At 33.8% G+C, this 14007-nt stretch overlaps 1 protein-coding gene across 1 annotated transcript; it reads right to left on the bottom strand.

Annotated features, from left to right (window-relative positions):
- Positions 1-785: 785 nt before the first annotated feature.
- LOC128188718 (pleckstrin homology domain-containing family M member 2-like) lies at positions 786-13992 on the bottom strand. The gene is made up of 16 exons (XM_052859941.1): positions 13800-13992; positions 13483-13592; positions 12940-13049; positions 12453-12577; positions 8437-8499; positions 8026-8151; positions 5139-6259; positions 4815-4884; positions 4142-4297; positions 3769-3857; positions 3469-3595; positions 2848-3080; positions 2190-2415; positions 1758-1934; positions 1362-1481; positions 786-1101 (listed from the first exon to the last, which is right to left on the bottom strand). The coding sequence occupies exons 1-16, from the start codon at positions 13869-13871 to the stop codon at positions 991-993; spliced, it is 3036 nt and encodes a 1011-aa protein (XP_052715901.1). The 5' UTR covers positions 13872-13992; the 3' UTR covers positions 786-990.
- Between the last annotated feature and the right edge of the window lie 15 nt (positions 13993-14007).

The following is a 14007-nucleotide window of genomic DNA, read 5'->3' as shown; positions in this document are numbered from 1 at the left end:
TGGAAATAAATTATCACATTTTTCTCTCTCTCCTATTTGAATATTTGGATTTTCCTGCATCCCGCTCTTACTGCAACCTTTTTTGAAATGTGGACATTCATTCAAGAAAAGAGATTTAGTAGAAAGAAAATGGGATTTAAAAAAAACAAATTAAGCAATTCCCCTTCTTTGAACTTTGAAAAATGAAGTTGGATTTTTACTACAATATTTGAATCCCCATGTAGTCTACATGTAGTTTAAAGATGAAAGTACCTATCAAAGTAAAAAAAAAAGATTTTAAAAATTTAGTAAAAAGATTTACTGGAATTTTTTTTATTCCATTCATAAATATAAACCCTGCAAGAATGGCTGGATAAACTTTGCCTTGACATTCATTTCAATAATAATCAAAATTCCAGGAAAGCTATATAAAGCTATTGGTGGGGTTTTCTTGTACATGTATATTATTTTTTTGAGGGGGACATATATATAATAATACATATATTCATTGTTAAGTTCATAACCTTTTAGAGAAACAGAGAACAAAAAATTGCTCTTGACCTGAGGGTATGTCATGATTCTGACTCGAGGTCATTTTTCCAAGATGAAGGTAAAATTGCTCACACAGCATTGACTCAAAAGACATCTCTTTGTTCCAAGGAATAGTAGAAAAACTTAATGCAATTAAATAAGGTCAATGAAATAAAGAAAAAGGTTAATAAAAACTGTTATCAACACAGTTTAGATTTCAATAAAAATAAACTTCTAAAAAATACAATAATAAACAATATGTTCATTATATAATTAAAAAAAAAAAAAACAAGAAAGGGCATGACTCTCTCTGACTCTCTCATTTTTAAAAAGAATTTTAACTTTAATAAATGGTATTATTTTAAAGGCATAAAAGAAAAAAAGCATAAAACCCTCCCACTAAGAGTTAAAAAATTAGACGTTAATGTTGCTTTGCGTTAGAACCATGTAGGTGTAATACATCTATGTTGCTGTGTATCCTCAATGCTTCTGTCCTCTGACCTTCATGGAGTTTTCCAGCTGAGTGGCAGTTAATCTACATGTCCTTTGTACGGAGAAATCTTCAATCTCAAACACTGGCATTTCTTCAATCTTGAATGATTTGACATGCATGAATCAAATCTCTGAACTGTTAAGTACTGGGTAATTTTTTAAATGCAATTTTCCATAAAGGATCTCAATCTAGTATTTGTGGCATAAAATGGATTTCACATGTATTGAATATTGAGTTAATGAGTATCAATGTGTACTTTTATCATTTTATTCACAGGGCTCAAAACCAATGCATGTGCTATGTTATGATAAAATCTGACCCTAGTCTTTATATATGTAGGTTCATATATATACTGTACCTGAAAGAACTTGATCCAAATGTCTGAAAGGGCCTCGAGAAATCGCTCTTTCTCTGCTTCGTCATTGAAGTAAAAAACCCATTTATCCTGACTAAGGCCACCATCATGGGATTCAAACTCCTGTAAAAATGATGGCAAAAAGATAGCATGAACAATACATAATCAAATCTGATGTAGGGAGTGTCTAATTATCCTTTGGATCCAAGTTACATGACTGGAATTCAGCCGTACAGCACAGAAGCACTTATTATTAAATAAATCCCACTTAATAATCATACTGGAACCAAACTGGGATATTGAATGAGTATAACAAAATGACCTAAAACTACTTGCACTATCACGCATTATTAATCAAGAATTATTTTTCGTAACTGAAAATCAACAAAAAAACCTTACCAGTATACAGTATGTGTTGATGGCAGGATCTACCAGGACACAGATTACGTCCGCTATATTGGCACTTCCCAGGGTTCTAAAGAAACTAATCTGAAGGTCTTCATGAAACATGAAGAGTTTGGTAGATGTCAAAATGGCACAGCAAGGAAGACAACTGGGCTTAGAGGCCTCTTTTTTCTACATGAAAGAGAAATCAATGAAAAATGAAAAAAAACTCGAAAGTCTTCTCAAGCATAGGGTGTTGCACACCTAAGACCATGCAAGCACAAAACATTTATGAATCCAAAGCTTTATACTTGTACAATAAGTTCCATGAACTTGTATTCCTACTTTAAGGGATTAAAACACAACCAATACACTGTAAAAATAAGATAAAAACTAACAATTCACAAGTTTAAGTCAAAAATAAATGTCTGCACTAGTCGCACCCACCTGTATACCCTCAGCAACAGCCTGACACAGTTTTTGCAGCCAATCATTGGCCTCTGTTTCATTGGCTAGAGCCAGTTGCCACGACGACCCATCTTGTTTGATGACCTCTATACAGTGGTCTCTGTCTGACTTACTGGCACGGCGACACCCAACACAATCGTCTCCCATGTGAACAAACATTGTTGGCTTCCCATTCTTCTCAGCATACATACACAGCATTCCATCTCTGTGAACAAAACAAAATATAGATGTGGCATGGAATATTGTACAATATTTTTTAAACTACATTAGTTTACAGTAAACCCCTTATTTTTTGCATGTATTGGTATTTGTAAGAAAATTTAAAGATAAGAAAATGTGTTATAATGATAACTTATACCTACAAATAAAACAATTGCAAAAGCATATTGTTACATTCACTGTAGATTCATTTGACTGATTTTGTAACTGTCCGTTCCAAGATTTCATATCCTTTATTAATTAAGAGAGCCATATCTATACAATAACTTTATTCCTAACTACAGTTGTATCACAAAATCTATATGATTTTACAGTACAAGGCACATGATTTTTTTAAAGAAAATTAAACACATATAAGATACGACTTCCGAGGAACAAGTTTCAATGACACTGTTTAATGCAAGTGGAGAGATAGTACCTGAGTATGACAAAGGCGGACTTCCAACTCTGGCTCTGTCCATAGATCAGGGACATGGGGTCCCCTACAGTACTGAGGATCTGACTGCTAAGTCCGGACAACCCCCCGGACGCCTCCATCACGCGGTACAGCAGGTGCCCCTCCCGGAATGCTGTGTCCACCTTGTCTCTTTTGGATTCCAAATCTGACCCCCAGTGTACCAAGGAATAACAGGCGATCACTACATCTGAAGACTAGAGCAAGAAAAGCGGAAAATAATGAAGGTTCAATGCTGAGTGGGGTCACAGTAAAAAAAATTTTATCATTTATCTATATTGTTTTTTTTTCTCAAAATTTTCAAGCTTTGTTCTTATGGTGAAATATTGATATACTTTTGTTCTTCTCCAATCTGATGTATAGATGATTTGATGTCAATGATTTCAAACTTTCCAGTATGTACATGTATTTATTATGAAGAACTTGAGTTTCTAAGGTTTCATACAATTTATTTGCATCACAATAAAATTACTGATGCACAGACAGACTTTAATACATACACTAGTTTAAAAGATGCTTAATTAATATTCATTTTATATAAATTGTATTTATGAACTACGATGTGGGTAAACAGTATGAGCAGACCTCACAATGGCTCTCCTTAGCTATGTGTTTCCGGAGTGCAATCATCTGAGTTTTAGCATCAGACAACACCATAGGCTGAGAGTCTTGGTGGTTCTTCATCTGTTCTTGTAGGCAGTCAACAATTGACCTGTTAAATGTAGTGGGCAAAACCTTATTCTTACATTCACTGTGTTCACACGGCAAACATTATCTGGTTAAATTTGATTTCTGTTCTATTTATGAAGTAATGTAAAGAGGAAACATGTACATAAACTAAAAAAAATAATTATGAATAATGTGAAGTGACTTGTACAGTCGTACCTGGTCACCAGCTGACTTCCTGTTGTAAGCCAGTACTGATTTCTACGGTTTTTACACACAATGTGGATAACCTGGTCTGAAATCGTTAGCTGAAATACAGAGTAAGAAATATCTAAATGAACCAACAGTCATCAAATGCAAGCAATTTCGTAAAGACACCAATCAATTCACAAACTAAGACTTTTTTCACTATCATTCATGTTAGATACAAGAAAATTCTAACATGTCTTTATTCAAGAGTCATCACAAACCTAGAAACAGTTACACTATACTATACTAGTATAATCTTTGATCAAATTATGGAAATCTTCCCCGACACACATGGGATTTCTAGTTCTACCAGATAACTTGTGTTGATACAAGAGGACCTCACCGAGATGTAGTCTATAGAGGAGTAGGGTACGGAGGAATCCTTGATGAATTTCAAGTCTGTCTGGTTCTGGTTGAGAAAGTAGATGCTGTGGTCAGTCAGGAGGATAAACACTGGGTGGTCGTCACCGTCCGTGTGGCCCAGCCTAGACACGTACATCTGTAGGTCAAAAGGTCATTCAATAATGTACTTGTTCAAAGAAAAAAAAAGACTAGCCGTGTCTGTAGTTTCCAGAATGGGCGATACAGTTCATATTTATTTCTTCATTTTGTCTATATGCATAATTACCATACATCAGATATCAAGGTGAATTGCAAAAAGTTTCTGATGTCATTCAAGCTAGAGAAGCGTTTGGTGTTAACATTTTTAATGACTGTGTGGAGTATACCAATTCAACAATAATTTATGGGAAAGTTTGAATTTTCTTAATTATGGGCCAAATTACCCTAGTCAGGCCAGGTGCACATCAAGTGAGCCTTGTTCATTCACAATGCCAAAATAACATAACATGTATAATTCAATCAAACTTCAAGAGTTTTTGCAGTATGTTTCACCCAGTACCAGGAAGAATTATCTGTCAATTGAAATACATGTAATACCAACCTGCTTGTGTCAATAGAAGGAGGGAGAAAGGGCATATATTCTACATGAAAATCTTAAATCAGAATTTTCTCACCCTAATAAACTGTTCCTCTGAGTTATCAAATACATTCAGCATCAGTTCCAGTCTGGTGTTGTTCTCTAACCTATGAAGAAAAATCCGAAAATCTGAAGCAGTTGTCATCTCAAAGTTACTCCATGGTAATGGGTGACACCATACATATGAGAAACAACTCTTCACAAAAAGTTAACTTATGTTAGTAAAGTTTTTTAAATTTAATTTTGAAAAAATTAAAATTGGATGTATTGGTAGCATAAAAGTATTTTAAGGGTAAACCGTATACTATTGATATCTCATAAAATGCAATTTGCCTTTTAAAGCCCAACTGCATATACCTACATGACTTCCCCTGGATGAAGTTGGCTGCCCTCCTCTCCACTCAGCGCCAATTCCTCGGGTTCCTCTTCAAACATGTGTGGCTGTAACGGCACATCTGATTGGTTGATGATATGATCTACCCTGTCCTGCATCTGAGAAGCTGATGATGAGTTCTCTTGGGCAGAAAAACTTGAGGAGTAAATGCTCAAGTCCTCTGATGCACTCTTTGTCACTTCACTGTTGTTGTCTCTGGAATCATTGTCTGTTTCTTCACAACCTTGAGCACTACTATCAGCCTCTTCTTGAAATTTTTCAGTGCTCCCTTTCTTTTGCACATCATGTGCATGCTTAAATGTTTGCTTAATATCACAGGCAGAATCGTCATGACTTTTGGATAAAGAAGAGCCATATTGCACATTCCCATTAGGTGATTTGTTACCATCTATTTCATCACCCAGCTGTTGAGTGTGTAGAGTTTTATTATCAGGAACACTTTCTGTATCAACATTTTTAAAAATTTCACTGTCTTCATCAACCTCACTGAAATCATACTCAACTGGGCTCTGACTTTTGTATACATCCACTTCAGGTGTCTTGTTATTTTCACACATTAGAGAACTTTCATCCTTTGAATGCTCTTGCATATTGTTCTCTACATTATCATCTATACTCTCTTCAGAATCATTGGTCTTGTGAGAAAGATCATGATCCCCTATAGAACTCAGAATGTCCTTCAACTTATCTTCCTCTTTGAATTTGGAGACATACCCTGGTTCTTTGTCTTCTTCCTCTACTTTCACTTTAGGCTGTGGAATTTCTTCTGACTCAATCATGGGCCTTACTTCAATAGAATCTTCTTCATCTTCATTCAAAGGCTCCCTCAGAATTGGTGAGTTGGTACTCACTCGACGTACGTTTTTCTTTGACTTCCTCTTTTTCCCATGTTTACCATGACCTTTGAGTCTGATGACCTCAATTCCTGTATCATCTTCATTGTTCTCAATTTCATCAACCACAACTGAGTCCAGGCGGTCTGCTTTGTTCTCCACGTGATTTTCGCTCCTTAGTGAGTTTGGATTTGGGTCGATACTCGTGTCACTTGTGTCTGAGACTGACCAGGTGTCACCTGAGGAATGAGCAGCCTACAAAAGACATTACAATATTGTCTTGTAATCTTGTAGATCAGTCTGCAGCAAACAATAATACATTCAGATATTCTGTCTCCATTCAATGTTGTATGTGGAAGTCAACAAAAAGAAAATCACAGTTAACATTTAGTACCATTATTAGGTGAGTAAAAAGTTTTTTAAACAACTAAGTTGCTGTAAATATTACTGAAGTAATGTATCCACATTAGTTGTGAGTTATTCCATTCAAAGTATGGTATACACATAGAAAATGATATTTGACCAATTCAACAGTAACCATGTACTGACCAAGTTTCTGCTTCTACAACTTTGGGATGATTTTAATTTAAAATAAACATACCGGAACCTGTTAATAAAGTTCAAATCAATAAAAGGGAAAAAATCCAAGATTTCTTCAATGATTCATCAGCACTTTTAGAGAAATTCACAGAAATGAAAACAAACATTGTATAGAGATTCAAAATGGGAAATATAGAATATCACACTTTTGTTTTGATCTCGGCCCTGGTATCAGCCCGAGCGGTTGGTATCGGCCAAAGCCCGAAGGGCTGATACCAGGGACGAGATCAAAACAAAAGTGTGATGTTGTTTATATCATATATCTAAAATCAAAGACTTTAATTCAAATTTAAATTCCAAATTAGGAATATGATTTATCATGAAGAAGCTATAGATTTTTTTTCGGATTTACAAAACTTGTTCGTTTTTATTTCTTTTTATATGTGTTAAAACTGTAAGAGTTGTCGGACTTTGTTGACAAACCATCGTCATTTGAAATACAGTAGAAGGGAGTCTGTCGTCTGAAATGAAGCACTATCTTCTAGAATTCAAAATTATCGAAAGAGAAACTTCCCTCCTACGCAGTTTCGTTATGATTCAAATTCTTTCACTGGGATTTCGTAAGTTTCCCGTCAGATTCCATTCTGTTAGATTCTATAGCAACTAGAAAGTTGTTTGAGAACGTTCATAAGCGCATCCATTACTTTAACACCTTAATTTTTACAGTCTAATCTCTGGTTTTCTAAGATTAAGTCTCGTTCCATCCTTGTCTATATCCTCCATAATTTAAACGTTGATTGATATTAAATAAAGCGTGCTATTGTTCTAAATACACAAGCGTTGTGTAGGTTACCTCCCCTTTCTTGGATACACATCACTCTTTGGCGCTATTTTTGAATTATTATCTTTCAATTTTCGGTAATAAATAAAAATATTAATACGTGTAAGGTGGTAATTTGTATTATATATTCGTAATTCTATCGTTATTTCACAAACTAGTTTTAATTTAAAGCGGAGATATATGGAAATTATCGATTTTAAATTTGAGGGCAATACACTCCCTTGACGACGGGCTGAGACAGAGAAATATCAGCCCCGAGGGCGATACAGCCCTAGCTTCCGGTTGCTGTATCACCTAGTCCAAAACACGTGTATCAGGGCTGATACACTACTAGGTATATGATATATGTTGATATCTTTTCTCCATTTGGAAATACTCGGGACATCTCGCACAATTTTTTAACATTATTATCTGAATACTTTCATGTCTTTTGCAATGCAAAATCTCTAATGACTTTTTATTTAAGACTGTGTCAAAATCTGAAGCAGTAGACGGGGCATTTCAAAACAGAAAATCTGGACTTTTTTATGCTAGAAAATAAACATACTTGTAGTTGGGCACAAAGGTATTTATGAATATTGAGATATTACCCAAAAAGTAGTGGAAGCAGAAACTTGGGACAGAAGACAGAAATCAGTACCTGGGGTCTGATTGATGCTATGCTGTCCATACTGCATAGCGACACCCGGTCATCGTCCACAGAGCTGGAGACTTGAGATATGGACCGGGGACGAGCAGAGACCCCCATATCTAAGTAAGGAAGATCCTGTAAAGACACGAGGGAAAAGAGGATTAAGGTTATAAAAGTAATGTTCTCTATTTCATTGAGATATTTAAATTATTTTTTATTGGGATACCTAAGAAAATATTTGAATAAAATGACACATTAAGTTTCAGGAAAGCAAAATATGCTATAGAATGTTACATAAAAGTATCTGTAAATATGTTTAATCAGTTATCTTCATTCAACATTCCCTTTTCTCTTACAACATTCAAATAAGATGAATTATTGGAACTTTTATGAATATTTCACTCAGCTTAAAAAACTTACATATTCCAACTGAAACACAACATACTCCAGTCCTGCTGTTAGAGTCAGCAATACAGTTACACTCTGATGGAGAGAAACAAAATCAAAACTCTGGTTAAAGCAGTACCTACCAGTTGTAATGTACTGGGATGTGAGTCAAAAACCTTTTGAATCATGAAAAAGCTACAAAGCCTAAACCAATGGTCCATCCACCTCAATCTCAGTATATTGAATAAACTTTAAAATATGTTTTTAGGTAGAGCATAGTATTTTTTACAAGTTTTTTGAAAATAAATAGTGTGGTGATTTTTGCCCTTATTGATGACCCTCGGATAGATTCTTAAACCAAAGTCAATATGGATAATAAGATTGGGGTAAAATTTGTGAAATAATCATGTCAAAAGTTTTTCTACTTCTTAAAATCTAATCAAAAACATAGGTAATCACAGATTACAAAGCTCACCGAGACGAGACATCACCCTTATGAGACTTCACCTTTTTGAGACCACCTTTATCATATTAAATGAAAATCATACTTTATGATCTTGGATTTTCATGGATTCTGTTTTGACACAATATCGTATATCATCTGTTAAAAAATTGTATGATAATCATATGTTCATATGTTAATCAATACAATAATGTAAAATTAAATATTGCATCCTATTATATTTACAACATATATCATATAATACAAAAGAATACCATAATAAACAATAATGATGAGATATGATATTGTAACGTATGATATGACATTGTATTGTGTTATACGCTATTGTATTTGATCAAATAATACAATATCATAATATATAAAACAATATAGTATTATATTACAATATCATATTACATAATACATCATAACATAGAAATACATGATATTATATTGTATAATATAGTATGATATTGTATGACACTGTATCATTTTTGATACATAATATGATATTGTATCATATGATACAATATTATTTGAAACAACATTGTATCATATCAAATGATACAATATTCTGTGATAAAGTAAAATATTATACAATACAATATAATATTTTACATATTGTATCATATGATACAATAATATATTTTACAATATCATACAATACAATTTCATGTGATGTGATAATATATCATATTGTAAACCAATATCATATTATACAATATCGTATGATACGATATTATATAATATAACAGTATCATATTATACAATTTCATATGATATAATTCTATATTACAGAAACTAATATCATATTATACAAAAACATGTGATACAATATTATAGAATATACAATATAGTATCATAGGATACAATATTATATTTTGCAATATCTTATGTAATAGTATCATGTGATTAAATAATAAATTAATAATACAATATAATATTATACAATATTGTATCATAATATACAATACTATACATAACGATATCATGATACAATATCATAATAAAAATATTTTAAAAAATTATACAATATCATATCGTATCATTTAACTCTTTATAATATTACATATGATATTATATTGTATCATATTAAACAATATTGTTTCATACTATACAATTCTATATAATAGGAATCATGTTATATCATTTATCAACAAACACATCTATCTATCGAGCAGGTTTGAATGAGGTAGGAGATTTCTTTAGCATCCTTGATAATGGAGATCAGGCTCTGCATCTGAAGCAACCTCTGCATTTCATTTATAATACAGTTAAATCAACTATGCAAGCTATCATCTATAAAACATGTGACCTGTTCCAAAAAACTAAACCTTATCCATCATCCGAAACCTATGGCTCAGATTCAGCATTCAAGCCTGTCAGGTGCATCAGTATACATAAGACGCATCTCCATGCAAGTTTGGTGAAGTTCAGACCAGTAATAATGAAGATATCATCATCAGAGGGCACTAGCAATTAAAACCTTAAGCTGCTCCAGCATCCGCAACCTATGGCTCAGATTCAACATCCATGCCTGTCAGGTGCATCTGTATCATTAGACACACCATCCATTCAAGTTTGGTGAAGTTAGGACCTGTAATAACTAAGATATATTTTTTAGCATCCTTGATAATGGAGATCAAGCTCTGCATCTGAAGCTTCCTCTGTGATTCATTCATACTACAGTTTAATCAACTATGCAAGTTTGAAAAAGTACTATTATCTATTAAACATGTGACTTGTTCCAAAAAACTTAACAATATCCAGTATCTGAAACCTATGGCTCAGACTCAGCATTCAAACCTGTCTGGTGCATCAGTATCATAAGACGCACCATCCATGGAAGTGTGGTGAAGTTAGGACAAGTAATAACTAAGATATAATCATCATAGGGCACCTGTTTCAAAAACTTTAACCAGCTCTAAAAACCTTAACCTCCTTCAGCATCCGAAACATATGGCTCAGATTCAGCATTCAAGCCTGTCTGGTGCATCAGTATCATAAGACGCACCATCCATGGAAGTCTGGTGAAGATAGGACAAGTAGTTACTAAGATATAATCATCAGAGGGCACCTGCAACAAAAACTTTAACCAGCTCTAAAAACCTTAACCTCCTCCAGCATCTGAAACATATAGCTCAGATTCAGCATTCAAGCCTGTCTGGTGCATCAGTATCATAAGACGCACCATCCATGGAAGTCTGGTGAAGATAGGACAAGTAGTTACTAAGATATAATCATCAGAGGGCACCTGCAACAAAAACTTTAACCAGCTCTAAAAACCTTAACCTCCTCCAGCATCTGAAACATATAGCTCAGATTCAGCACCCAAGCCTGCCTGGTGCATCAGTATTATAAGACACACCATCCATGCAAGTTTGGTGAAGTACAGACCTGCAGTAACTTAGATATTGCTATCAAAGGGCACCTGCAACATAAACTTTAACCAGCTCCAAAAACCTTAACCTCCTCCAGCATCCGAAACCTATAGCTCAGATTCAGCACTCAAGCCTGTCTGGTGCATCAGTATCATAAGACACACCATCCATGCAAGTTTGGTGAAGTACGGACCTGCAGTAACTTAGATATTGCTATCAAAGGGCACCTGCAACAAAAACTTTAACCTGGTCCAACAACCTTAACCACCTCCAGCATCTGAAATTTAGGACTCAGATTCAGCATCCAAGTCTTTCAAGTCCATAAGTAGGTCCAGATGCATCATCCATGCAAGTTTGGTGAAGATAGGACAAGTAATAGCTTAGATACAGGACCTGCAACAAAAACTTTAACCAGGTCCGGACGCCGACGACGACGCCACCGCCGACGCCGAGGGTATAGCATAAGCTCCCCCTGACTTCGTCTCGGTGAGCTAAAAAGAAAAGGACAGCAAATATTAATAAGCTTTATTCAAAGATGCACTTCATTATTTCATTTGTTTTCAGAGGATATTTACTTTGTTTCCTCTCATGTACATGTACCGGTACTCTGATTAATTTACAGAACTGCATTAAATTTTTCTATCAGGAAATTTTTAACATGATTCAAACAAATACATGTACTTCAAATTCCCAGTTTGTTATAAATGCATGTCCATGAATAAAATGAAGATAATAGTCAGAGAGAGACATCAGCATAAAATAAGTACAGTTACATCCTGTTTGTTCTTTTTAAAATATCAATTAAGTACCACTGCAAAAGTGTGACAGCTTAAAACTCAATTCTGCTTGAGGGCCCTCGGCAATAAGTCAACTGTTGTTTTCACATTCACATCATGCAAATCACAAAATGATGATTTTACATGAAAAAGAATGATAATTTGTGTCATTTGAAACGTTATCAAAAGAAGATATTCAATCTTTATTTCTGTTTAAATAAGTTCATGATACATAACCTTTCTGTTTATAGCTATACATTGAAGTATGCGGGGAAATAATATATGCATGTGTGCTTTGGTTGGGGCAAATATCATTTTCAAAACTTTTCATTTCAGGTAATTTGGGCAAATTTTAAAAAGTTAGATATTTCTATTTGACAAAATTAACAATAGACTGATGAGAGAGAGAGAGAGAGAGAGAGAGAGAGAGAGTATCATATAATATACTACCTGTTGATCCAGGAGAAGGGCTTCCTTCACATAGTACTTTCGAACTGTTTTGATATTTTCTTCATAGCATCTAATATAACTCTCCAATAAACAATCATTTAGAGCCATAAATAACCATGATCTTCCTGCAATTCAATGTATTTGTTATAAAGAATATATATATAGTAATAAAGGGTATCATAGTCTGTTCCAGATTACAGTAAGAGTTAACCAAGGTCTTTGCTGATATTTTAAAATGTGTCTTTATGAATTATGATTATGAATGTATATAAATCAAGGAGGGAATTTTTTTTCAGTTTCTTCCCCAAATGCAATTTTTACTTCCTTTCTTGCATTTCTATAATAACATCACACTTTGTATTTTACCCAGAGATCATGTTGTTCTCCAAAGTCTAAAGATCACGGTGTTTTCCAAAATCTAAGGGACATACAAATAGAGGAAACTTTAAAATTGTTATACACTCTTTTTAATTTAATTAATAACTACCTCTTCCCATATCTGTTGTTACATGCTGGAGATGCTTTAAATCTTTGAGAGTTTGTTTATTTGTGAATTCGGATACAACCTTCCAATATCCACGCTGTATGTGCTTTAACCTAGATGAATATCAAACATGTAAAAGGATTTAAGCAAACGCTGCAACTAAAACACAGCTAATTGGTATTGCTAATTGAACTCCCAGGATATTTATACATATGTATCACAGAAATATCACATTAAATTATACGGAGGATATACCTTGAAAAAATAATCCTACCCAAAGTAGATATGCAAACATAAAGACTTTTAAATAGATTAATACATAGACAAAATCATTCTATATATTAACAAATGCAAAATTGTTTTACTTTTTCATAATTAATGAAAAGGCCATTTTGATGCTGTAGAGCATACAGTAACAGTACCAGTAATTTAATATTAATTCTCATTTGTTAATGTACATGTACAAAGTCCAATATCATTATTAAAGCTATTATTTGCACATCAATCTGCATACAAAAAAATAAGATTTATAAGAATTATGTTTACCCATGCAAAAAGACCCTATCAAGATTGTCGCATAACCTCTGGCAAGACTCATCCTCGTTTCCAAGGAATACAGGGTTTTCTGGATCAGCTGTTACATATTTTCCCTGAATCTGGTGATAAAAAAATAAACCCAGCAGGCTTATAATAACACGCATTTGTTAAATTGTTTCAAGGGCAGCAATATTTTCATATTTCTAATGATGCATAAATTGTTAAAGGATCATAATATCTATATCACAATTCAAAACTGTCATCCTGAAAGACAATAACTTGATCTGTCATGTGACAATATACTCCTCTATTTTATCCAAACTTACACTTTTAACAGCTTTGGCAACGTTGTCGAGGATTTTATCCTTAATTATATGCCTATCTGATATTGCTGCCATTGTTGATCATTTTGGTGTGGCAAACCATGCCCAAAGATCACAAATATATCTCTTTTAACCAACTCATCATTCTCATTGAGTCATTGTTCCCTCTTTAGAGAAAATGAAAGTTGTCAGCGATTTCCGGTTCTCTATT

This window comes from Crassostrea angulata, chromosome 6 (genome assembly GCF_025612915.1).
Source record: "Crassostrea angulata isolate pt1a10 chromosome 6, ASM2561291v2, whole genome shotgun sequence".
NCBI classification, from domain to species: domain Eukaryota; kingdom Metazoa; phylum Mollusca; class Bivalvia; order Ostreida; family Ostreidae; genus Magallana; species Magallana angulata.
Note: the sequence above shows the minus strand (reverse complement) of the source record. Positions and strands in the feature narration are given on the sequence as shown.